Source organism: Parasteatoda tepidariorum, chromosome 2, assembly GCF_043381705.1.
Source record: "Parasteatoda tepidariorum isolate YZ-2023 chromosome 2, CAS_Ptep_4.0, whole genome shotgun sequence".
Taxonomy (NCBI): domain Eukaryota; kingdom Metazoa; phylum Arthropoda; class Arachnida; order Araneae; family Theridiidae; genus Parasteatoda; species Parasteatoda tepidariorum.
Genome location: NC_092205.1, coordinates 91,289,874 through 91,314,887, shown reverse-complemented (window position 1 = coordinate 91,314,887; position 25,014 = coordinate 91,289,874). Strand labels below are relative to the sequence as shown.

General features: G+C 32.8%; 1 protein-coding gene across 2 annotated transcripts in view; it reads right to left on the bottom strand.

Annotated features, from left to right (window-relative positions):
• The window catches only part of LOC107436097 (dual specificity tyrosine-phosphorylation-regulated kinase 4), a 44,114-nt gene that overhangs the window by 9,664 nt on the left and 9,436 nt on the right, over nucleotides 1-25,014 (bottom strand). Inside the window, exons 2-11 of one of the 2 annotated variants that reach the window (XM_071177907.1) lie at nucleotides 24,218-24,483; nucleotides 20,659-20,930; nucleotides 17,712-17,875; nucleotides 16,172-16,308; nucleotides 14,300-14,440; nucleotides 12,951-13,089; nucleotides 10,293-10,415; nucleotides 8,500-8,692; nucleotides 4,520-4,649; nucleotides 1,664-1,872 (exon numbers count right to left, since the gene is read on the bottom strand). In XM_071177907.1, coding sequence (XP_071034008.1) covers nucleotides 1,664-1,872; nucleotides 4,520-4,649; nucleotides 8,500-8,692; nucleotides 10,293-10,415; nucleotides 12,951-13,089; nucleotides 14,300-14,440; nucleotides 16,172-16,308; nucleotides 17,712-17,875; nucleotides 20,659-20,930; nucleotides 24,218-24,483 — 1,774 coding nt within the window. Of the gene's footprint in view, nucleotides 1-1,663; nucleotides 1,873-4,519; nucleotides 4,650-6,136; nucleotides 6,267-8,499; nucleotides 8,693-10,292; nucleotides 10,416-12,950; nucleotides 13,090-14,299; nucleotides 14,441-16,171; nucleotides 16,309-17,711; nucleotides 17,876-20,658; nucleotides 20,931-24,217; nucleotides 24,484-25,014 lie in introns of both variants that reach the window. The other variant, XM_043054928.2, reaches the window with a different exon arrangement.

Sequence of the window (25,014 nt, the reverse complement as noted above, 5' to 3'; positions counted from 1 at the left end):
AAATTAACAATCCAATCTTTAGAATATATATATATATATATATACTAAATTTAAAAAAATACGTGAAATTTCAATTCCTAGCTTTAAAAATTTCGTCAATTGTTTATTTATAACAAAAAAGCGAAGAATAGAATATTTCAATTTTTAACATAAGGTTAAAACAGATAAAACTTTTTTGCCTGTTTTCGAAAGTTAGTTTCAGAACATCTTGAAGCTAGCTTCAAAAACTCCAACTATGGTTACAGCGAATTCGCGTAGGATATAAAAGATATAAATGAGCTAATATAATATCCAAAATTGTTATTTTACAAAGCATCTTTAGCATTCAAAACAAAATAGTTTTAATGTACTCATCGTGCAATTAAAATGCTCAAAGTGTAGGTCACGTGTCTGTGAACAAAAAAAAAATAACTCTTTTACCATGAATATCACAACATTTTATATTTACTTTGAAGTTTTTGAGAGTTTTTGGTTATCTGTAGCGATGTCACGTCTGTTATAGAACGCATATTATAAGTTAAATTTATCAAATATATCTATAGTTAGTTTCGGGTATTCAAGATTTGTTTAACAGAATTAAATCTTAAATCATCAAGTATCTAAAATCGGGTTTTCCTCGCAACTCACACATTTAACGATTTCCAAGAAGCTAAAGAACTCAGTCCCGCAGTGGACTGATCGTTATGACACGGCTCCCAGCAGATCACCGAAGTCAAGCATCACTAGATGCGGTCAAGCGTGCGGGTGGGTAACCACTTGGATTAGTCTGCGTAGAGACTGAGAGTGTGCAGTATTGGTCCTCGTTCAACTGCTCTACCGTAAAGTTCTCGACTTCGGGTGCAGGTCGTCGGGCTACCGAAGCGGGAGTGCCATCCCCTCTGTAGAGGATCAAAATTGTGATGGCATGTCTTCAGATCATCCTCAGGGACGTTTCCCAGACAGTCGCCAATAGCCAATTGGGCAGCTCTAGTGCGACGTAAATGAACTACAACTACAACATCAACTAAAGAACTCAAATGTTTACTGGAGCTCTGTAGTAAACGATAACAATTCAAGTTTTAATCTTTTCCTGACAGCTACTAACACAGTTTAACGCCATTTTATTGCCAAAAGAAATTTATGATAAATCAATCGATTTCCAACTAATTAGAGAGATCATAAGCAGCACAATTCTAATGGGCTCAGATTTAATTTTATTGTCAGTCAGTTCCTTTTAATAAATAATCCTAAATTTCAACAATAATTTTCTTAGCTCGCTTGATTTAAATTTAGGTTTCCTAGTTCAAAAAATTAGTTTTATTCTTCACACGCCTATAAATACCTTCACTAATTCAAGATCTGAAGCTTTTCTAAACACTAGGTTGCCTAAAGGAAGTCATTTTGACTGCTTTTTAACTACTTCATCATTTGCAAAAAAATGTACAAATAATAATGCATAAATTAATATTTTCTTTCCAAGTGAAGTAAATCTTTTTTATTGTTAATATTTACTAATAACTTGTTATATAACTGTAAGTAATATAAAAAATATTATAAATGAATTAAACAAATTTCTTTGCACATTAGTTATTCTTTCACAATGCAGTCATTTCGACTGCTTTTGGGCAACATAGGTATATACTAAGTTTCAGTATTTCTAGTTTTAATTAAAGAATCGATTTACTTTTGCGAGGAGGTGTCTTCTTGTTGGTAGTGGTAGCGTCCCCATTCTGACGAGAGCTGTTTTTCCGTTGTTTCTCTCTGCCCACCTCCTTTGAGGAAACTATGGAAGATGCTGTAGATGGCCTCCTGCTGTGTGCAGGACCTCGGTTACCGGACAACCACCGGTGTCGATGGCTCTCTTCCGGTTTCATCCTCTTCTCGGGATCCCAGCTACAACAAACCACTTGGTTAGACTATATCGATTGATAGAAATTTCGATTGATAGAAATATCGATTGATAGAAAAACACTATTTTCAAACTAAGAGTGAGTTGGAAATTTTTTTTTAAAATTCGGGAATGCTTTGCTATTCCGATTGTAATAATAATTACAAATGACATAAGAAATTTTGAGATTGGTTATTGTCCCCTACTTGCGTATCGTACTTAAAATGAAAACTTGAAGAAAAAAAATCCCAACATTTCAAGTCGGCTTGAACTTTTAAAATTCACACGGTTTCATTTGTTATGTTTGCTTAGTTGCTTAAATCACCTAACTAATTTAAATTCTGACCAATAATACGAAATTTTACGGTCACTCAACAACCGACCAGCCTGTGTAGAGGTCTAGCCTTGCATTAGAAAGGTTCTGGATTCGAATCCAGGGTAAGGCATGGATGTTCTTTCCTTCTCTGTACCATCTGTCCTTACTGTGGGGACAACGTTAGCCCACCTAATATGAAAGAGTAGCCAACCCTGAAAGAGTGACCAACAAATCTGTCCTTCAAATGCCTGTATGACGAGAGGTCATTCTCCCGGTGGGCATCGGAAAAAAAAGCGTTCACGGAGCATTTTAGAAAAAAAAAGTTTATGAAATTCACATAATTTTTACTGTGCATGTCATTACTCATTTGTTAGTTGCGAAAAATCCAGGTACTCACTACATGAAGATGATTGCCTATCGAGTTCCATATAAGTTTTGGTGGGATATTTGCATTTTATTTATAGTTCAGTGGGGTATTTACAATTAATTATTAAATCAAGAGTTTAAATGTAGTAGGATTTTTTGATTTACTGTATTTTTAAGGCTTCGTTTTGATATCTACTACACATATGAAGTCAGATTTTTTTTAGAGAAATGAGGATATATATANAAAAAATTAATGAAAAGAGAAGAAAAAAATTACTAAAAAAAGTATTTTTAGGAACAATTGAAAAAATTATTAAAAAGCCGGGAAACAAGATAATGAAAATATATAATTTCTTCATCAGCTCACACGATTATATCCGAAAAAAGGGGTGCTTTCTTGTATTGTAATAATATAGCTAAAGCGAAATCTATCTATACAATAGTGTGAGGAGCACTAAAAAAATTGAAACGAAAAAAGAACACTTAATATGTTCTATTTTCGTTTCAATTTTCAAATAAATAACGAAATAAATTTCAAAATAGAAAACGGACCACCCTGAATAACTTTTGATCCTAATGATCGGATTTTGACGTGCTAGGACTCGATCGTAATGGCACGAGAGGGTGACTTCAAATATGCTAATTAATAAGTGCAAACGATAATTTAACTTTTTTTCCATACAGATTTTGATTTCTACTCCCAAAATATAGGGAGTAGCCGCAGTCTGGGAAATATGGTCCCAATAGTTTGGTCAGAAGAGCTGTCTGAAATTTGGACCTTTAATGTTAATTTTACTTTTTGTGTATTTCGATATACCTCGAGAACTAAGCTATAAAATTTTTGCATCATTTTAAGAAATATAATTTTACATGGTAAAATACAAAATGTGAGCAAATTCGGTTGAATAGCTCCTAAGATTAAATTTGAAAAAAGCCAGATGTTAAGAATTTCTGCCTGACCAAAAGAGGGCGTTGCAATCGTTCATATAAATCTGTAATCACTTGTGTGGTAGGCAATGGATTGAAGTGGATGGCTTATTGGAAAGTTCTATTCTGTACTATCAAACTGTTTATTAGTATTAATTTTTTTTTTAAAATCTTAAATGGCCTCTTTATTCATCACCCTTTTGCCACTGAATAATTCTGCAGCACCAGATATTTAAAATTCGATTTCCCAGTAACAATTCAACCAATTTTGCTGAACTTTTGTATTTCACTAAGTAAAATTACCTTCTTTAAAGAGAAATTGTATTTCAAACTGTATTTAAAAAATTGCATTTCAAATCCAAAATTTCCTTCAATTCAAATTTTTTGCAATTAATGTTAAGTAAATCAATAAAAAAATATAATAAAAAATATGATAAATATTTATTAAAAGTTATTTTTTGCATTGAATTATCTTTGGATAAACGTATTTTATAATTGCGTGCAAAACTATATTAATTCGATTTGAAATTTCTTGAGATACGGCAAAAGACGCGAAATTAACAATCCAATCTTTAGACAGCTCTCCTGACTAAACTATTAGGACCATATTTTTCAGAATGCGGCTACACCTTATATTTTGGGGGTCAAAAATCTAAATCCGTCAAAAAAAGGGTATGTTTTTTTAGAGAATGTTTTTGTGTCTGATTTCGTAACTTAAAAAACTCGTCTGCGCTAATTAATTAACATATTTCAGGCCACCCATTCGAACCATCAAAAATAAGTCCTAGAACGTGAAGATCCGATCATTAGATCAAAAGTTATTCAGCATGGTCTCTAATTTACTTTGCGCACTGTACAAGGATGTTATAAAATTACTTATTTAATTCTTTAACAATTAAAAAAAAAGTTCTCACCTGAAAAATATAGCATTTGCTTCAAAATTTTGCACGTCTCAAGTAATAAATGAAATTTTTATCGAGTGAAATTTATTTTTTCTTCAATGATTAAAAAAAGAAGATAAGACGATGAATGAAAACGCATACTTAAGACATCCAGTGAGGAAGTTGACAAAATCTTCATCACTGCAACCTAAAACCACTCCGAGAGTCTTGGAACTCGGTTTTCTCTTCTTTCCTTTACTATTCGTCAATGTTCGAGGAACACCTTTCGAATCTGTTGAGGGGAAAACACACACACACATTAAACTCGCATTTTGGCAATGCACATTTTATGATTATAAAAGCATTCATTTTATTTTATTTTATTTTGTAACCGTCATTGAACAGTCAACCCAATTGTTTGGATTTATAACTATTAATGTTCAACTCCGTAGCCTTGTAATTTTGAACCCTATCCAAAAGACAAGGGATCTCCTGGATCAAGTACTGGGAGAAATTTGCCTTCGTGGAGGACTTTTTGAGGGAACTAACCCGCATTTGCGTTAAATTGAGAGGAAAACCACTAAAACCTCCCACGGTCAGCAAGACGGCAAGAAGACTCTAATCCATGATCCGTCTACCACTGAGTATATTTTACGTCAGCACTGTGGTCGGTGCAAGTCGGATGTGGAATTCGTATCAACCAGCCATTGCTCGGATTCGAACCCAGTTCACCTCATTGGAGGGCGAATGCTCTATCCTCTGAGCCATCGCGGCTCAAAATGCATTCATTTGGAAAATAAGTTCACCAGAACATACTTTTCATTGATTTTAGTCGATATTTTTGAAGCTTCAATTTTCCAGCCTCCGGCCAGGTGGCCGATTGGTTAGCGTGCCTGTCTGTGAAGCCCATGACTGCAGATTCGAATCCTGCTCAGGGCTTGGATGTTTCTCTCTGCGTGTTGCTCCTGTTGTGCGTGATGTGGCCCACCCTATGAACAGGTATCTGTGGCAGTGTGGCGTGGGTAATATTCCCAGATAGCAAAATAAGGTTTATTTTCACTCAGCAAAAACCTTTTAATGAAAACCTAAAAAGGTTTTTATGCGGTTTACGTGTAAACCTTCCAATCTTAAAACGAGATCTATGACAATTTGCTCTATTCCACGCACATTTCCCTAATCCAAAACCTTGGAAAACAACCTTCTATAAAAAAACCTAAAAATTGAGATTGTCTTAGGGTCTTCAAACATGAAAAAAATCCTTGAATAAAGCTAGTCTCAAGGTGAAAATAATCTTAAATCTAGGTGATTGTAAGGTTTCTTTTCACAACGTCTTGTATGCTCAGCTAAATTCCACCTTGTAATGAAATTTAAATAGACAATGCAATTTGATCCTATCGCTAGTGTGACGTCAGCTAGAACGTCATTATGGACCTAAGGGTATGGTTTCTTAGGACAAGCACGTTATTTGGGCGTCAGCGGGACGTCAACGTCCCGCTGACGCCAACAAAATACTGGTTTGTTAGCTCAAGGCCTGGTTTCTTAGAACTAATATTGAGTAATANCATGGTCTCTAATTTACTTTGCGCACTGTACAAGGATGTTATAAAATTACTTATTTAATTCTTTAACAATTAAAAAAAAAGTTCTCACCTGAAAAATATAGCATTTGCTTCAAAATTTTGCACGTCTCAAGTAATAAATGAAATTTTTATCGAGTGAAATTTATTTTTTCTTCAATGATTAAAAAAAGAAGATAAGACGATGAATGAAAACGCATACTTAAGACATCCAGTGAGGAAGTTGACAAAATCTTCATCACTGCAACCTAAAACCACTCCGAGAGTCTTGGAACTCGGTTTCCTCTTCTTTCCTTTACTATTCGTTAATGTTCGAGGAACACCTTTCGAATCTGTTGAGGGGAAAACACACACACACATTAAACTCGTATTTTGGCAATGCACATCTTATGATTATAAAAGCAACCATTTTATTTTATTTTATTTTGTAACCGTCATTGAACAGTCAACCCAATTGTTTGGATTTACGACTATTAATGCTCAACTCCGTAGCCTTGTAATTTTGAACCCAATCCGGTAGACAAGGGAACTCCTGGATCAAGTACTGGGAGAAATTTGCCTTCGTGGAGGATTTCTTGATGGAACTAACCAGCATTTGCGTTAAATTGAGAGGAAAACCACTAAAACCTCCCACAGTCAGCAAGACGGCAAGAAGACTCTAATCCATGATCCGTCCACCACTGAGTATATTTTATGTCAGCACTGTGGTCGGTGCAAGTCGGATGTGGAATTCGTATCAACCAGCCATCGTTGGAATTCGAACCCGGCTCACCTCATTGGAAGGCAAACGCTCTATCCCCTGAGCCATCGCGTCTCAGAAAGCATTCATTTCGAAAATAAGTTCACCAGAACATACTTTTCATTGATTTTAGTCGATATTTTTGAAGCTTCAATTTTCCAACCGCCGGCCAGGACGCCGAGTGATTAGCGTGTCTGCAAATTCTAATCCTGCTTAGGGCATGGATGTTTCTCTCTGAGTGTTGTCCTCTGTTGTGCATGATGTGGCCCATCCTATGAACGGGAATCTATGGCAGTGTGGCGTGGGTAATATTCCTAGATAGCAAAATAAGATTTCTTTTCACTCAGCAAAAACCTTTTAATGTAAACCTAAAAAGGTTTTTATGCGGTTTATGTGCAAACCTTGCAATCTTAAAATGAGATCTTTGACAATCTGCTCTATTCTACGTACATTACTCTAATCCAAAACCTTGGAAAACAACCTTCAATATAAAAACCTAAAAATCGAAGTTGTCTTAGGGTTTTCAAGCATGAAAAATATCCTTTAATAAAGCTAGTCTTAAGGTGAAAATAATCGTGTATCTAGGTAATTATAAGGTTTCTTTTCGCAACGTTTTGCATGCTGAGCTAAAATCCCCCTTGCCATGAAATTTTAACTGACAATGCAATTTGATCCTATCGTTAGTTTGACGTCAGCTTAAATGTTATTATGGACCTAAGTGACCATTTTACCTAAGTGACAATGCTTCTTAAAAAAAAAGCTTTGAAAAATAATTTTTATTCCTTTTAGGATGAATATTGCCTCCGTTTGAAACTTCAATATTTTTGCCTTATTGAAACAAGGTCTTTAATACAAATATTTTCCGTGACAATAAGAAGAAAATTCCGAGACAAGGCTGCTGTAAGATTACATGCTTTCTGGGATTGCTAATCTCCGCGACTTTGGTCACAAGGTGCCCACCAGGTAACGCAAAATGAGCAACACTTCCGACATCTTCCATGGTGAAGAATGATAAGCTAAAGCTGTTGAAATTGAGCTGTTTGAAGTTTTAATCAAATATTGCCTTGTTTTAATTTATTTGTTTCAAAGAAATAAAATGAAGTATTTTTGTTTTGTTTTTCTCCCAAAACACAGTTTTCTTTTTATCATTCATATCCAATCAATATTTTATACTTCTTAAAGACAAACGCCTTCTTTACATTTTAGCGAAAGAATCAGATTAATTTAAATGTTGTGGTGAGTTTAGTTTGGCACATTTCCTGCTCGGAAGTGTCTCAACTTGTTTATTTTGTTGTGCACCCCATTCCTTCGAATTTTTTCTAATAAAATAAACATAAATTACTTCTTGTCGGATTTCCGTGATTCTGGAGCGAAAAAAAAATTCCTTCAGTATGTTTTGAAATGCATGTTTAAGGAATGTTTGTGTTAACTTAATATGAGAGGATAGTTACCAAAGAAGAGCCGCCGTAGTGAATAATTACCAAAGAAGAACCGCCGTCGTGATGCAGCGTCATACATTTGAATGCCATCGCTTATAAATGCCATTGCTTATGGAATGTTTTGTGTTAACTTAAAATGAGTGAATAATTACTAAAGAAGAGCCCTGTCGTGATGCAGCGTCATACATTTGACTGAAATAAATGCCATCACTTATGGAATGTTTTATGTTAACTTAATACGAGAGGATAATTACCAAAGAAGAGCCGCCGTAGTGAATAATTACCAAAGAAGAGCCGCCGTCGTGATGCAGCGTCATACATTTGACTGAAATAAATGCCATCATTTATGGAATATTTTGTGTTAACTTAATACGAGAGGATAATTACCAAAGAAGAGCCGCCGTCGTGATGCAGCGTCTAGGACGGAAGGTGGAGGCGGACCGAAGATTTCCATGATACATGCCAACTGATCAGCCTCGTTTTCACCCGGAAATAATGGATAGCCAGTGTAGAGCTCGGCCAGGATGCAGCCTAGGCTCCACATGTCGATCGGGGGACCATAGGGGAGACCCAGGATTACCTAAAGTGGAAAAAGAATCCTTTCAAAAAAGCGCAGAATCATAAAATGCAGCCTTAATAAGTTTAACCGTGTTCAAATTCAAGTCGAACGAACTATAGCATCAAGTTGTAAGGACGCGTAACTGGAATAGATACAATATTTCAGTTCAATGATTGTTTCGTTTTTTGGTATCGGAACAATTTTAAAGAATATATTTGTTGGAACTGTTATCCTCAAGAGGAAGAAAACAGTCCTGCATCCTGTTTTGGAAGATCAATATTCATTTTTCGATTTATGGTTTTACCACAAATGGAAAGAAAAAGAATTCCCTTAAATATATTTCAGATACTCTTAAAATAGCGAGGATCTTGCATTAAAATGGGGGAAACATGTTCAAATAAACCATTTTACGAAAGGAAATTATTATTATCAGCTTCCTATTCACATCTGCTTTATATTCATGCCGCAGAAATATTGCTGAGAATTCCTCATTTAAATTAATAACAATGAATTAGAAAAATAAAAATATCCGACACCCTTTTTTTAATTTTGCTTACTTATTCATTTTTCTGTGTATCCTTCAACTAACCTATATAACCTACCATTAAAATGGGGAAAACATGTTCAAATAAACCATTTTAAGAAAGGAAATTATTATCATCAGGTAGTGTTCCTCATTCATGTCTGCTTCATATTCATGCCTCAGAAGTATTGCTGTAAATTCTTCATATAAATTAATAACAATGAATTGATAATAAAAATGTCCCGACACCATTTTTTTCCCTTTGCTAGCTTATTTATTCATCTTTGTATCCTTTAACTTACCTATATAACCTACTATTAAAATGGGGAAACATGTTCAAATAAACCATTTTAAGAAAGGAAATTATTATTATCAGTTCTCCATTCATGCCTGCTTCATATGCATGCCTCAGAAGTACTGCTGTGAATTCCTCATCTAAAATAATCGCAATGAATTTATAATAAAATGTCTCGACATCCTTTTTTCTCCTTTGCTTACATATCCATTCATTTGTGTATCCTTTAACTAACCTATATAACCTACCATTGAAATAGGGGAAACATGTTCAAATAAGCCATTTTAGGAAAGCAAATTATTATTATCAGTTCTCCATTCATGTCTGCTTCATATTCATGCCTCAGAATTATTGCTGTGAATTCCTCATTTAAATTAATAACAATGAATTGATAAAAAAAAAAGAAAATATCCCGACACCCTTTTTTCTTTTGCTTACTTATTCATTTATGTGTGTTCCCCATTCATGTCTGCTTCATATTCCTGTCTCAGTAGTATTGCTGCGAATTCCTCATATAAATTAATAACAATGAATTGATAATAAAAATGTCCCGACACCCTTTTTTCTTTTGCATTACTTATTCATTTATGTGTGTTCCTCATTCATGTCTGCTACATATTCTTATCTCAGTAGTATTGCTGTGAATTCCTCATATAAATTAATAACAATGAATTGAGAATAAAAATGTCCCGACACCATTTCTTCCTTTGCTTACATATTCATTCATCTGTTAATCATTTAACTAACTTATAAAAGTTTAATTTTTAATAGATAGTGAAGAAGAAAGAAAAAAGAAAACTTACTTCGGGTGACCTGTAGAATCTAGATTGAATGTAGGTATAGACCCTTTGATGACTAAAGCAGGAGCTACCGAAGTCTATCACCTTGATGGAGCTACTTCCACGACTCTTCAACAGAATGTTTTCCTTTTGAAAAGAGAACATTTCTTTTTTCACACAAATGCTTAAAAATTACACTGTAAAAACTGTGGCATAATTCATACCGATATGTTTTAAATAAATGATACTTGAACTTGTTTCTCGTTTTAGCTTTTAAGCAATAGAATATGTCAGTCAGAAAAATTCATTTCTGGAATTAACAGAATTTCTGAAATGGTTCATTGGAGCATTCTTGTCTCCTTATAACGAATTTCAGGAAAAAAATTATGTTAATTATTTCTGTAGAAATTGTGATAACCTTCTCATTGCAACCAAAATGGGTTCAAAAATTGCGAAGCATAATTATTGCATATTTAAATAGATAATATAGTGAAAGCAATAAAAATTTTGTATACGAGACAAGATCATAAAAAAGGGCTGTTGGGAGCTGGAAATTGAAGAATAACCATATGGAAGCAAAAACTTAAAATTTATCTTGGTTAAAGTATAGTTTATTTTGCGAAATGCAAAGGCAAAATGTATATACCAATTTAATTCACCAAATACTATTATAACATTCATTAGAAATGAAATTTAGTATGATAAATTTCAAAATAAGATTCGAGGAAATCTTTCCTTTCGCAACCTTTTTCGCAATCTTTGTACCGAATCTGCACTTCTTTGAAAATTTTTGATTCACAAAAAATTTATGCTTCATAATTCAAATTCCTTCTTAGACCATTCAATTATATAAAAAAATAATAAATGAATATTAAAAATTTCTTTTCTCCTGAAATTATATTTGGGTAAACTTTTATAAATTACTGCAGAGTTTCTTAGATTGTTAAATTAGTTTTAAAGATGTGACCAAAAACGCAAATAGTGAAATAAACATGAAGGGGACTAAGCTTTCATACGCTCTTTTGACTAAAATAAATATTCGAACCGTAATTACCAGGCTGCTGCTTTTCATATTTTGAAGGTCATATTTTGAAATCTTTGGTCATATTTTGAAATCTTTTCTTATTTTGAAGGTCATATTATGAAATCTTTTCATATTTTGAAATCTTTTCTTATTTTGAAGAAGGTCATATTTTGAAATCTTTTCATATTTTGAAATCTTAATATGTAAAAAATATATGCATTAATTGGGAAAAAGTACGTCTTAAGAGATAACTAGCATTAATTAATTAACATATTTAAAGTAACCCCCTCAATCCATTAAAAATGACACTTAGTACGTCAAAATCTAACCATTCAAACAAAAGTAATTCAGAATATTTATTTCTGTTCACTATATTGACCGGACAGTTGTTTCATTGTTCACATTGACATCTTAAGCAATGTTTTTTCTTATCTTTCATTAATGTTTCAATATTCATACATTGATACACTAATTCATAGAATTTCTTTGATTTTCAAAATGGAAGATTTATTCACTCACTCATTCATTTATTTGGTGATTCGTTAATACGCTCTTCACTGATTAGCTGATTGATTGTTTTTCTCATTCACTCTCAGATTTATTTGTGTCTTACTTACTGTTTTAATTTCAGGGCGATAGTGAAACAGTTAATAGCTTTTATACTCCGTTGCTAGTGAAGAAAAGTTCTTTGCGATATAGGATTTAAGTAACCATCCGCGACTGCATATAGTTCCATTTTATTTCATTATCAAATTATGTAAGTATGCTTTCAAAACAATATAAAAGCTTTTAAAAGTTTAACAGTCAGACAGAAATTTAATTCGTGCTATCATTTACAATATATATCATAGAAATATTTAGAAACGGTTATAGTTTCGTAGTCTTACTGGAATCTTAGACTTACTGACATATTTCGATAAATAAGGACAGCATTCGTTCTTAAAAAAGAAACAATTATATGACGTTGCAAGAGCATTGGATTTGATTGGACCACTAAAAATGGCGCGTCTTATGCTGTGCTGGCATGCCCTTATCAAATCAAATGCCAGATAAAGAATTTTTACTTTTGTTTCTCTGTAGAAGAAAATCGTCTGCAAGAAACAATATTTATTATTCGTTCTTTAAATGAGAATTGGCGATGTTAATATTCGTTCTCGCTGGGAGCTTGGCATCCATTTGGCGTGCGCTTGTGCAATATGTCCATAAGGATGATGGCTTGCAACAGAGTATAGTTTCTAATGAATTGTTTGTTGTAGAGAGTCTTTTTCCCCCCTAATCTCTGCAGTAAAAGCGCGAAAAGACGGATGTACACTTAACATTTTTACTGGTCGTTATGAAACGCATTACAACTCATACCCGATAACGCATTTGTGGAGTCTTTGTTTTCGCCGCATTCGCTAGGACTCACGTTGTTTCAAATTAACTGAATTAACTTCAAATTAACTAAAATTAACTCCTTTCAATATCACAACCTTGCATTTTTTTTAAAAATAAATTTTGTTTTTTTGTATTCGTTCGATTATTCATTTTGTTGTGTATACATGGTTTGGTTTTTCAGTTATTATGTTATGTTTCAACTTTACAATTTTTCTTTGTTCAAATATTCACCGCATGTCTCTTAGATACATTTTTAACAATGAGAAAATTTAATTACTTACCGGTTTAAGATCACAATGTATTATGTTCTCTCGGTGAAGGAGTCGGAGGCACTGGACTAAGGAGAATGCAAATCTTCGGATCAGCCCTAAACTGAATCCTTGGTACTGATTCTTTTTGATTAACTCGTATAAATTGCACCTGAAATAAGTAGGCTTCTGTTAGACTCCGTGCTAAATAAGATTAAACTGAACACACACGGAAATAAATTTAAATATTCACTGGATTGGTACTGATTATTTTTAATTTACACGATTAAATTGCACCTGAAATACGTAGGATTCTGTTTGTTCAATCAGACTCTACTAAATCATCACTGCACTAAATAAGATTATACTTAACACACAGAAATAAATTTAAATATTCACCAGATTGGCACTGATTATTTTTAATTTACTCCAATAAATTGCACCTGAAATACGTAGGCTTCTGTTAGACTCTGTGCTATATCATCACTGTACTAAATAAGATTAAACTGAGCACACGCAGAAATAAATTTAAATATTCACTAGATTGGAACTGATTCTTTTTAATTAACTCCAATAAATTGCACCTGAAATACGTAAGCTTCTGTTAGACTCTGTGCTATACCATCACTGTACTAAATAATATTATACTTAACGCAGAGAAATAAATTTAAATATTCGCTAGATTGGTACTGATTCTTTTTAATTAACTCCAATAAATTGCACCTGAAATACGTAGGCTTCTGTTAGACTCTGTGCTATATCATGACTGTACTAAATAATATTATACTGAACACACAGATATAAATTTTGAACTAATATATGAAAAACAAGTGCTCATGCTTGTTTTAAATTACATTGATTTCGGTTTCTAATTATTCCTTATTCTTATTATATTCTTGTTTCTTATTATTAAGGTTAAGTTTTAAATTCTAGTTTTATAAAACTAAGAGACACCTTCGATTTTTTTAAATGAATAAAGAGGTTCAACATACTAAAATAAATATAAAAAAGCAATTGCTTCATCTGCAATGCAATGTGTGTAGCAACTAACGATGATTTTAACCGGAGGTTCTTGGCTCAATAAATTTAATTTCAAATTGATGATAACAGACGCTTTTTCTTGCATTAAATTATTCCTAGTTGCCATTTGGATACTCCGAAAATTCTACTAGATGGCAGCACAAAATGTGGTTTATATGGGTGTTTTAAATGAAAATTTTTACTGTGCGCATGTATATAATAAAAGTTCAAATAAGCTCAAATGTTAGCTAAACGTGTTGTTCTTTTCTTTAAAAAAAGTTTCCACTAAAATCGTATGAGACGAAACATCTATTTCATAGATTAACCGGCAATGCTTCAACAAAATATATACATATACAGACCCCATGAGTTCAAAAGTGATGCAGAGGTGGTTCCTGAAGTAAAAATGATCCAGCATGTGAATAACATTGAAAAATCCGTCTCTGTCCTTCTTTGTCACCTGTTCCAATATCTTGACTTCTACCAGTGCTTGCTGATGAAACCTATGAAGAAAGTCTTCTTAAAATTGCACGCAAACCTGCTCTGGTTCAATAACAAAAGGGAAATATAATACAAAATAAAAGTAACAATTAAAAGAAAATGATCGAATTATTGGGAGGAGTCTGGTGCACAACATCGACTAGTCTCTGAGACGCAATGCGGACGTGCTCTACGGCATGTCGCATAGAATAGCTGTTCAAAACTGATGTTCCGTGGAACCCCAGAGTTCTGTGGAAGAGTGAAAGAAGTTCCGTGGAACCCCACAGTTCTGTGGAAGAGTGAAAGGACTTCTGTGGAACCCCAAAGGTCTGTGGAAAAGTGGAAGGAATTCCGTGGAACCCCAGAGTTCTGTGAAAGGAGTGCCATGGATTAGAATTTTTTTTAAACCAGTGATGATTTTTGGAACCTCTAATCCATGGATGGGCAAACTACGGCCCGCGGGAGAACTGTGGCCAGCCGGAAGGTCTTATCCGGCCCGCGGATAGAATTTTAACTTGCCGATGCGTTACGAATATAAACACATAGTTATATACATAGTTACACATAGTTACACACGCATTATACATCCATTTTATATTCGAAGATACAGAATGGCATTTTTAACAGATCTTCTTTATCACATGAACAACTTGAACGTTAAGATGCCAGGGAAAAATCAATTCATTGATGATATCTGGGCCCATCTCAAAGCTTTCAAACTGAAGCTTTATTTGTTTGCCGGGCAGCTAGCAAAGAACGGCTTGTCTCATTTCTCGAGGTTAAATTCAATACCCTCAGTAAATAAGGAAAAGCTTAAGAATTATGAAAATAGCTTGAGAAAACTCCATTTTTAGTTTCGGGTATCAATATTTCAGTGCCATTGCAATAGAATTAGATATTTTTATCATGTATTTTAACGTAAATTGTGAAACAGCGAGGTTGGATTTGCAGCTTGAATTCATTGAGTTGAAATCTAAAAATCATCTCATGCAGCTGTTTCTAAATGTGCTAAAGTTTGAGTTTTACAAATCATTACCAAAAGCTATTTTCCCAAATTTTATATCTCATGCCCAGAAAATAAGTGCTATGTTTGATTCATCTTATATATGTGAACAAGTGCTTTCAACTATGAACCTTAGAAAAAATAATTTCAGAAGTAGACTAACAGACAAACATTTAGCCTCTTTCCTAAAAATAAGTACATCTCACTTCGAACCTCAATACAAGGAACTTTTAGAAATGAAATCACAATTTTATTCATTTCATTAAATTTTTTAATTAAAACTTGTATAGTGTTTCTTTATTTTAGAAATTTTTACATTGCCCACCAAACTTTTCTTTTTCGATTTTTGGCCCCTCGACCTAAAACGTTTGCCCATCCCTGCTCTAATCCAACCAATAATACATTATTTATTTGAAATTTCGGCTGCCTTTATGAGATCATTTAAAGTAAAACGGCAATTATCGTTTTAAAAAAAAACATTTATAATTTTTCCAATAACTTTATATTGAATGAATTATGAAAAAGGCATGTATTTTTAAAATATTGTATGAGTACTTCTAATCACGCTTTTCGAATAAAAATAAAATAAATAAATTCATCAGCAAGAAAATATGTTTCTCTATTTACAAATTTTCAAATTCCATAGCAGTTCCTTTTAGATTTCATTGCCAAAGAAAACCATAATTTCTTAATCATTCTTTTTCAAAAACATTTCTATAGAGGCAAAACCATTATGACTTAATAAAGATACCTTTTCTTGTTCCTAATTATTTTCAATGCCACTTGCTGGTCCGTCCTGTGATCCAGTGCTCGTATTACTTGTCCGAAAGATCCCTTGCCGATTACTTCCAGAATTTCATACCTGTAAGCTATGTGGTCGTGTAGCACCTTCAATCAAACAAATAACCATCTCATTAGACAATCATAATACAATCCGCTTTTGTTAACGCAATGAAAATTGATTTTCCCGGCAATTATAGGTGTTTTATTTAATTTTACAACCGTCGTTGAACACCCGGTCCAATTTTTTAATTTCACGACAGCTAATGTTCAACTCCGTAGCCTTGTAATTTTGAACCCAATCCAGAGGACGAGGGAACTCCTGGATCAAGTATTTTATTTTATTTTATAACCGTCGTCAAACAACAGACCCAATTCTGGGTTTACGTCTGTCAATGTTCAACTCCGTATCCTTTTGATCCTAATCCAGAAGACAAGGGAGTTCCTGGATCAGTACCCCAAGAGGTTTTGATTTGTTATGGACTTTGTGACCCGACAGATTTAACTCGCATCAGTCACCATTTACAACACGGGGAGTCTTCGGTCGGCAGGGATCACTTTATCATGGATGAAGAATTGGGAGAAATTTGCCGTCGTGGAGGATTTTTGATGGAACTAGGCGGCATTTGCGTTACATTGTAAGGAAGACCACGAAAGCCTCCCACGGTTAGCCTGACTGTAAGAGAACTCTAACCCATGATTCGCCTGAGGGTATTTTAAGTCAGCCCTGTGGTCGGTGCAAGTCGGATGCAGAATTCGAATCTACCAGCCATCGCTGAGATTCGAACCCGGTTCACCTCATTGGAAGGCGAACGCTCTTTCCCCTGAGCCACCGCGGCTCATAATAAAATAGAAAATAGAAAAATATCTCGACATAAAATTTCAAAACTTCGAAGGGACGAAAGATAATGAAGCTCTTACAAAAACCCTTCGATGCTGCTAGATAAAAAGGTTTAAATTAATTCAAACTGAGATGTTTCAATAGTAGTTTAAAAAAATCATTAATATATCATTTGTTTATATGACGGTTTTATTTCATTTATTGAATTATCAATAATTTTTATGCTTATTAACTGGAAACATCAGGCATAAAGTCACGTTTAGTATGCGCGTATCTAATTTATTATTGTTCACGTTTTGGAATCAACACATAAAGATATTTTAAATAATTTCACTAAAATTTTTATTATAAGTAGTTTTTTATTCCTTCTTTTTTAAATGTTCAACTACTGAAACTATATTTATATTTCAAAGCACGATTCTCAGAAATACGTGTTTTATTTCTTTCCTGTTTTCGACGAGATTTCCCAATTACTAAATTATTTGTTATTCTATTCAAGAAAGAATGAAAAATTGTCCTCATTTCAGCTGCGAGTTAATAATTTCTTTCTTTTTTTATTACATTCATTTATTAAACCGTTCAGGATTTATTTAATAATGGCTTTCATAACTTTATGACTTATATCAATTTTATGACATCAGTATTTTTGCTTTTGAAAAAACCAAATTACCTTAATATAAGATCCATTGTCATCATCGTATCCACAGTTCTGGGCTCCCCTTAGCTCCCCCTCTATCTTGCTCGCATCCAGTCCTAGGTACCACACTTGAGGGTACTGAGCCACTTCTGCTCGCTCATATTTATTTAAGCGGCCTGCGTAATAGGTCAAGGCTTCTGAAATTCAAAATGATAAAAATTTTACAGACTACGTTTGTAAAGTGGATAAAAAAGGATAAAATAGTTTTTTTTTAAAAAACCAAAAGCAAAACTCCTAAAGGCGTACTTGAGGGTACTGAGCTACTTCTGCTCGTTCATATTTATTTAGGCGACCTGCATAATAGGTCAAAGCTTCTGAAATTCAAAATGATTAGCTTATTTCATTTCTTATTCACATTTTTTTGTCTTAAATTAAATAAATATTTACAAACTACGTTTGTAAAGTGGATTAAAAAGGATAAAATAGTTTTTTTTTAAAACCAAAAGCGAAACTTCTTAAGGCGTAATAACTTTCGAAATAGGAGGATTTTTGATGATGATAGAAATATATAGTGAAACCTCCAAGAAAGACTATTTACGGAGGTGGTTAAGTTCTTTAGGGAGGCACGGAATTTTTTCCATGGAATTTGAATCGGAGAAAAGCTTTAGGAGAGACCATTGAAACCTCTCCCTGTGACCGGGCAAACTTTGTCACCTAATGCGGAAAAGGTCAAATAAGGAGACACGAAAAAATATCAAAGCAAGTAATATAAAAAAAAAAATTTAGAGTCAATTCCTACTGGGGTCAACAAACAAAAATTTATATTTTAGTTACTTTTTTATTAAATAATTAAAAATTTTTCTCCCATATAAAACTAAAATTCATTAATTAAATTTAATTAATGAATTAATATTTGAAAAAACTGTATTAACATAAATTTTCATTCACTACAAGTTTAAAAAAAAGAAGGGATGAATTAAAAGTATTTTATTAACGATTGAAAATTTGAACAAGATATATAACTACAGTGAATTCGCGATAACTCGAATCTGATAGGACTAACGAAAAACTTCGACATAGCGGAAGTTCGACTTACCGCTAGTTTCGGTTTTGGACTTTCGAAATATTGTCGCATTATTTAATTAATGCTTATTAATTACAAATCTTCTAAATGCTTACAATATTTAAGATCATTTTTCTGACAAGCCATTTGCGATAAGATCTGTTTGAAGCACTTTATGATACCCTGGTCCATCGGCTGCAACTTTGCTGTTGTGTTTCGCGGGAGAAACTGCAAGTTTACTGCTTTCAAATTAGGTAGATCACTATGCGCTGTGCATTGATCCATAAAGAGTATCACTTTTTTTTTAGCGAAGAATTTCCGATCCAATTTTCTTACATTGTCTTCAAATAAAACTGATGTCATCCAAAACTTTTTGTTAGACTTGTAATCCAAAGGATACGTTTTTACATTCTTGAAACATCGGGGATTTCGGTATTTTCCGATAACAAGTAAGGGCAATTTCTCTGTCCCAGACGCATTTCCCTCAACTAGGACAGTCAAACGTTCCTTGCTCATTTTACCCCCTGAGCAGTTTTCATTCTTAAACATCATAGTCTTATTTGGAAGACATTTAAAAAATAAACCCATTTCATCAATATTGAAAACATCATTTTAACTGTATCCTTGAAGTAAATTTGGTAACGTTTCATTTAACCACTGTTCACATACTTCAAGAGGGACAGCTTTAGCTTCTCCATGAAGAGTGCGAAAGACATTGTGTGTGTGATGCAAAGGAAGGGACAAGATATCAGCTCCTAGGTTTTTTTTCTTGCTTCAGAAGATCCCAAAAAAATCGAGTTAAAGGGAGTAAAATTCGAGTAATCGAGAATAATTAACATGAAATTGAAGATAAAAGGGTCGGGACCTCATAAAAAAATCGAGTTATAGTAATATTCGAGTTATAGCGAATTGACTATATAAATATATACAATGAGAGTGTGAACTACTATGTGATTTGGACTTTGAAACGTGTATCACTATTTATTCAGTTGCTATTTTATGTTTCAAAATTCATAGCAGCGGTATCGCTTTAAGAAATGCTAGTATGAACTGCTATTAGCATCATTTTTTAGCACTAACAAACGAATTCATGCCTTACAAAGCGTGATTTAATTTTCTTATTACCTTATTAACTTTTAAAAATGACATTAGTTTGTTAGAAGGGATACAGAATTTTCTTTAAAAATTGTTGATTTGTCATAAATAATTAAAATTGTTTAACATAACAATTTTATAAGTAAATGATTTTTTTTTCATATTAAAATAATTTTCAAAAATGTTAGTAATATTATTAATAAGTTATTTCCTACGTGTTCAATACCAGTCAACAATCCTTGCTAAAATTAAAAAAGACTCTTTCATTTTTTTTTTAATTTCAAATGCCCACCAGTGCTAATATTTCGCCGATTTAGGCCTTTTACAGGGCAGATTTGTCGGCCACTCTTTTCAGGGGCACGGTATTAGGTAGGCCAACGCTGCTCCCACAGTAAGGACAGGTAGTACAGAGAATGAAAGAACATCCATGCCTTGCCCGGGATTCGAATTCAGAACCTTTCCGACTCAAAGCCAGTTTCCTGACCCTTGCACAGTCCGGTCGGCTAAGAGTTTTTCATAGAGGAAAAAGGAAATAGCATTAAAGAATAAAAAGACTGAAAAAGTTCTGAAAATTTTTTTTTTTAATAAAACATTTAATCTTTTATAAATTTTTTTAATTTATTTAGGAAATTATATTTAAAATAATACATAAAAAGTTATTTGTTATTTGTAATAATTAATTTAAATTGATTCTATTTGACATATTTTATACAAACAATCCCTGCAAAAACAAAGTGAAAAATTTGCCCTTTATTTCATCATTTTTCAAAAATATTTTTTTACACTTGTTAAAATATTTACTCATCTTCCATTATTGCGTACCTTGAGGGGTGAGAGGTAATCTTCTTCCGTATGGATCATTCTTAGGTTTGGGTGAGGGACTTCTCCTTCGATAGAACTCCACCCTTCTGGGAGGAGTATCGTCTGGTGTGAGATCTACCAATTGTCCTTCCCTTGCAGCGTTGAGGATAAGTCGTCGTTCTTCCAGGTAGAGAGAGATGCGGGACATGGAATCAGCATCTGATCCCGCATTCGGGCATCGAATATTGTACTGAGATCTCGTGATTCTGGGCAGAGATTTACTCGGCTCTGACCTATAATATATTACGACTTCATTTTATCATCTCTCAAACATTTTTAACAAACAAAATAAAACTGGTTGAATATTTTTTTTCCCTCCCCGTGTACGTGTTTTTTCATTTTTTTCACGTCTTAAATGAAATATTTTAAAAATATAAAAATAAATAATCCCAGGGCAGTTTAAAAAAAAGAAAGAAAAAAAAATATATATATACACACAGTCGAACCTCCATTTAACGAAGTTGCTAAATCCCGATAAGTTCGTTATATGGAAAATTCGTTAAATAGAAAATCACCATTTAAAATGTTTAAGCAGCACAAAACAGGTTTTAAATTCATAAACCCTAGACATAATTAAAAAAATCAATTGATACACCTTTATCTTGTAATCTAGTATCTACTATTTATTTTTTAAATCTTAGCCATAAAAGAAATCTACATGGAAAACAAGAATAGAGCAAAACATTATCCAGTGTTACACTATCATGCGACATACATTTTCCACTAAAAACAGCTAAGTTTATGCATAAAATTTTGACTGTATTTATCTGCTGTATAAAATTATAACTGCAAAGTAATTTTAAATAGGGAAAGTGGAAGTTAAATAGGGAAGTGGGAAATAGGGAAAGTGAATCTCAAAGAAAAATTCGTTAAATAGAAAATTCACTTCGCTATTTGAAAGTTCGTTAAATATGTATATTAAATATAATATTAAATATATAAAATTCACATGCATTAAATATTATATAAAATATATAATATACCTATTAAAATATGAAATATAATACATATATATAATATATATATATTAATACATATACATACGTTAAATATATATATTAAATATATAAAATTTGCTAAATATATATATTATATTTTGCTTTAATGGGTCTACATATAATGAAGGGGAAAAATACATTTTAGTGAATTATAATTTTTTAATAAAACTTTTTAAAAAAAAGTGTATTTTTAATTTAAAATATTTTTAATATCTATTTCCGAATGCCTTTATTCTTAACAAAATTCAAAAAAATATGTTCGCTTCCCTGTAGCAATATTCCTACAATCTGTCTGTTAGGTGTTTTTTATTTAAAATAAATGAAAATTGTTCATTTAAAAGTGTGAAACGTTTGATTTTTTAAAAATAAAATATTCTATTTTTTTTAAATTATTTTAAGACATATATTTGAAAATTTTTCGTATATATTATGATACAATAGTATCAAAAAACTTTTTTAAAAAAAAATGCAGGATTATTTAAAATTGTATAAGTAAAATGTTTATCAGGGATTTCTTAATGAACTGCAGTGCACTCCGAAATTCTATGTTTGAATAAAGGTATAGACATCACTACATGCTACCGACACTTGTTTTACTTAAGGTATTCAACTAGTTTCGACAGCTTTATTTGCAATATTAATATAAAATTTTAAAACAGTAGCTTATTTGTTTTTTCTAGTTATTATCTTGTTATTATCTAGTTATTATCTGTAAAAACTTATAAAACTAGCAAAAGCAATTATCATTATTATTATTTGTCTTTTTATAAGGCCATTTTCAGGAAGAAAAAAAAAAGAACGCCTTTTTTTGCATATATGCTAAACACGGCAAAAAAAAATTTTTTATCATCCGAAACAAAAACTGCTTTGAGGATTTTATAAGGCTATCGACTATATTTTGAACTATTATCTTAAAAGCAAGTGGATATACTACTGATTTAGGTATCAGTGTACACACCCATACGTCACTCCCGTTTATAGGGCGGACCCATCCATTCATCCGCAGATCGTAATTTTGACCTGAATCAGAGAACGATCCATCTCCAATTCAGTACCCCCAGAGGTTCGATTTGTTATGGGAGCCTGGAGAGACAGATTTAACGTGCAACAGTCACCATTTTACTACACGGGGAATCTTCGGCCGGCGCGGTTCGAACCCACGAACTCTCGGACATGGGCCCAGCGCCGTACCAACCGGGCTATCATGGCCCTTTATTTTCAATTAATACCTTCAAATTACTTATCGGGTTTTAATAAGACTAGAATCACGTTACTGAACCCAAAGAATGCGTATCTCATTTATTAAGTTCCGTGATATATTTGCCATGATTATTTTTTAAGAAAAATATCTGACAACCTGTCTCAACATACTGTTAATGTTTCTGTAATGTTACTGTAATGTTTCTGAAACACAATAAAAAGTATTTGAGGACAAAACACTATTGTGTGCAATTTTTAATTGACAAAATCTATCAATTTAGCGTCTAAACATACTGCTAATGTTTCTGTAATGTTACTGTAACGTTTCTGCCACACAATAAAAAGCATTGGAGGAGAAAACACTATTGTGTGCAATTTTTAATTGACAAAATCTATCAATTTAGTGTCTCAGCATGCTGCTAACGTTTCTGTAATGTTACTGTAACGCTTCTGCCACACAATAAATAGCATTGGAAGACAAAACACTATTGTGTGCAAATTTTTAACTGACAAAATTCTATCAATTCAGTGTGAGAGGCACAAAATTCATTCGTTTCCCTATCTTAGAAAACTCCTATAAATATTTAAATGCGCAATTAGAATTGATATCCGTAGCCATTTTGAAAAAGGAACGATGACGAGAAAAAATGAGCTGTTCCTCTGTCAAACAAAATTAAAACATCTTCGCATGACAAATGGCTTAAAAACTATTCGAAAGATTGATCGGACATTTCGTCAAAAGCTCCATTAAATGACCGGTATTCAAACTGAGAATTGATAGTTGACTGATCCCATTAGCTGGAAGGGAGTCTCTGTTTGCACACGAAGAAGGAATTCTGGGAAACGAAAGGGAGACAAACTATCGTAAGTGATGTTTAATAATGCGTTCGAAACTGCAGACTAGAACAGTGAAAGTAGGATGTAATCGGAAAGAAAATAAAAGGGAATACTTTAACTTTATTTTCCCATTTAAAATCAGCAAGTGGTGATTTCAATATATTTTTTTTACTTAATTGGTTCATTAATCTTGTTTAAAAGAAGATGCGTAAAAATAGATATCCATAAGAAGTCTTTAATCTAATTGTTTAAATAAGCAATATTCTATTCATGAGATGTTGATACATTTGGTGATTCAGTTAATAATAATTTAATTCTCAAAGAAATCAAATAATAATCCTCTTTGAGAGAAGTATATTTCTGGTAGGAAGGGAGGATCATCGGAAAGGGTTCAAGTAAATTCTGCTACAGCTCTAAATAATGAGATGGAATTAAAGAAAAAGGAAGGCGTAGAATTAAAACATTTTAACTTGGGAGCTACTCACCCAAGTGATGAGGTGCTTCCGGAGGTGCTGCTTTGTTGCCTGTGGTGGTTGGATCTGGATCGTGGTAGTCGAGGCACAATGGCGGGCATGCTGCAAGACTTGTCCAAAAGGGTCAAACCTTTCCTCGGATTCTCGCTCGACGACAAACGGTGAGTGAGAGAGGCCAGTGCAGCCATAGGTCGACTCTTATGGAATTGCAAGTGCTTTAGAAAGGCTCGCCCCAGCCTCGACACTCGATCCCTGCTGCGGGAGGAGGTGGGACTCTGCTGCATAAACAGAATATATATATATATATATATATATGGCTAATGCTTGATAATCAAAGGTAAAACAAATCAAATAAAAGAGTTCAAATGCGCCACAAAACTTGAGCTTCCAAAGTTTATTTTGAAATCATTTCGACTAGTTATAAACATAATGCTATTCATCGAAATAATTTTTACAGCACTTAAAAATGCAACCGCCATGGGTGAAAAATGTGGTATTATTGATAACTAAATAGTACCGGTAATTATTCAAAATAATACAAAGAAAATAAAGTTTTTACATTTCTATTAATTATATTATTAAAATGGATACAAAATATTAAAGAAAAAAAATAAGTTTTCAGTAATAGTAATTAATAATTATTTGTGGAAATAATTTTAAAAAATAAAGTTGTAGATTTAAATGTTTTTCAATGCAGCTTTGAAATACTTTTTACTCTATATTTAAATATTTTTTGAAAAATCACTCAGTAATTAAAATTTATCTTTCGTTTCATCTAAACGTTGTTACCATAAGCTAATTAGAGCAAC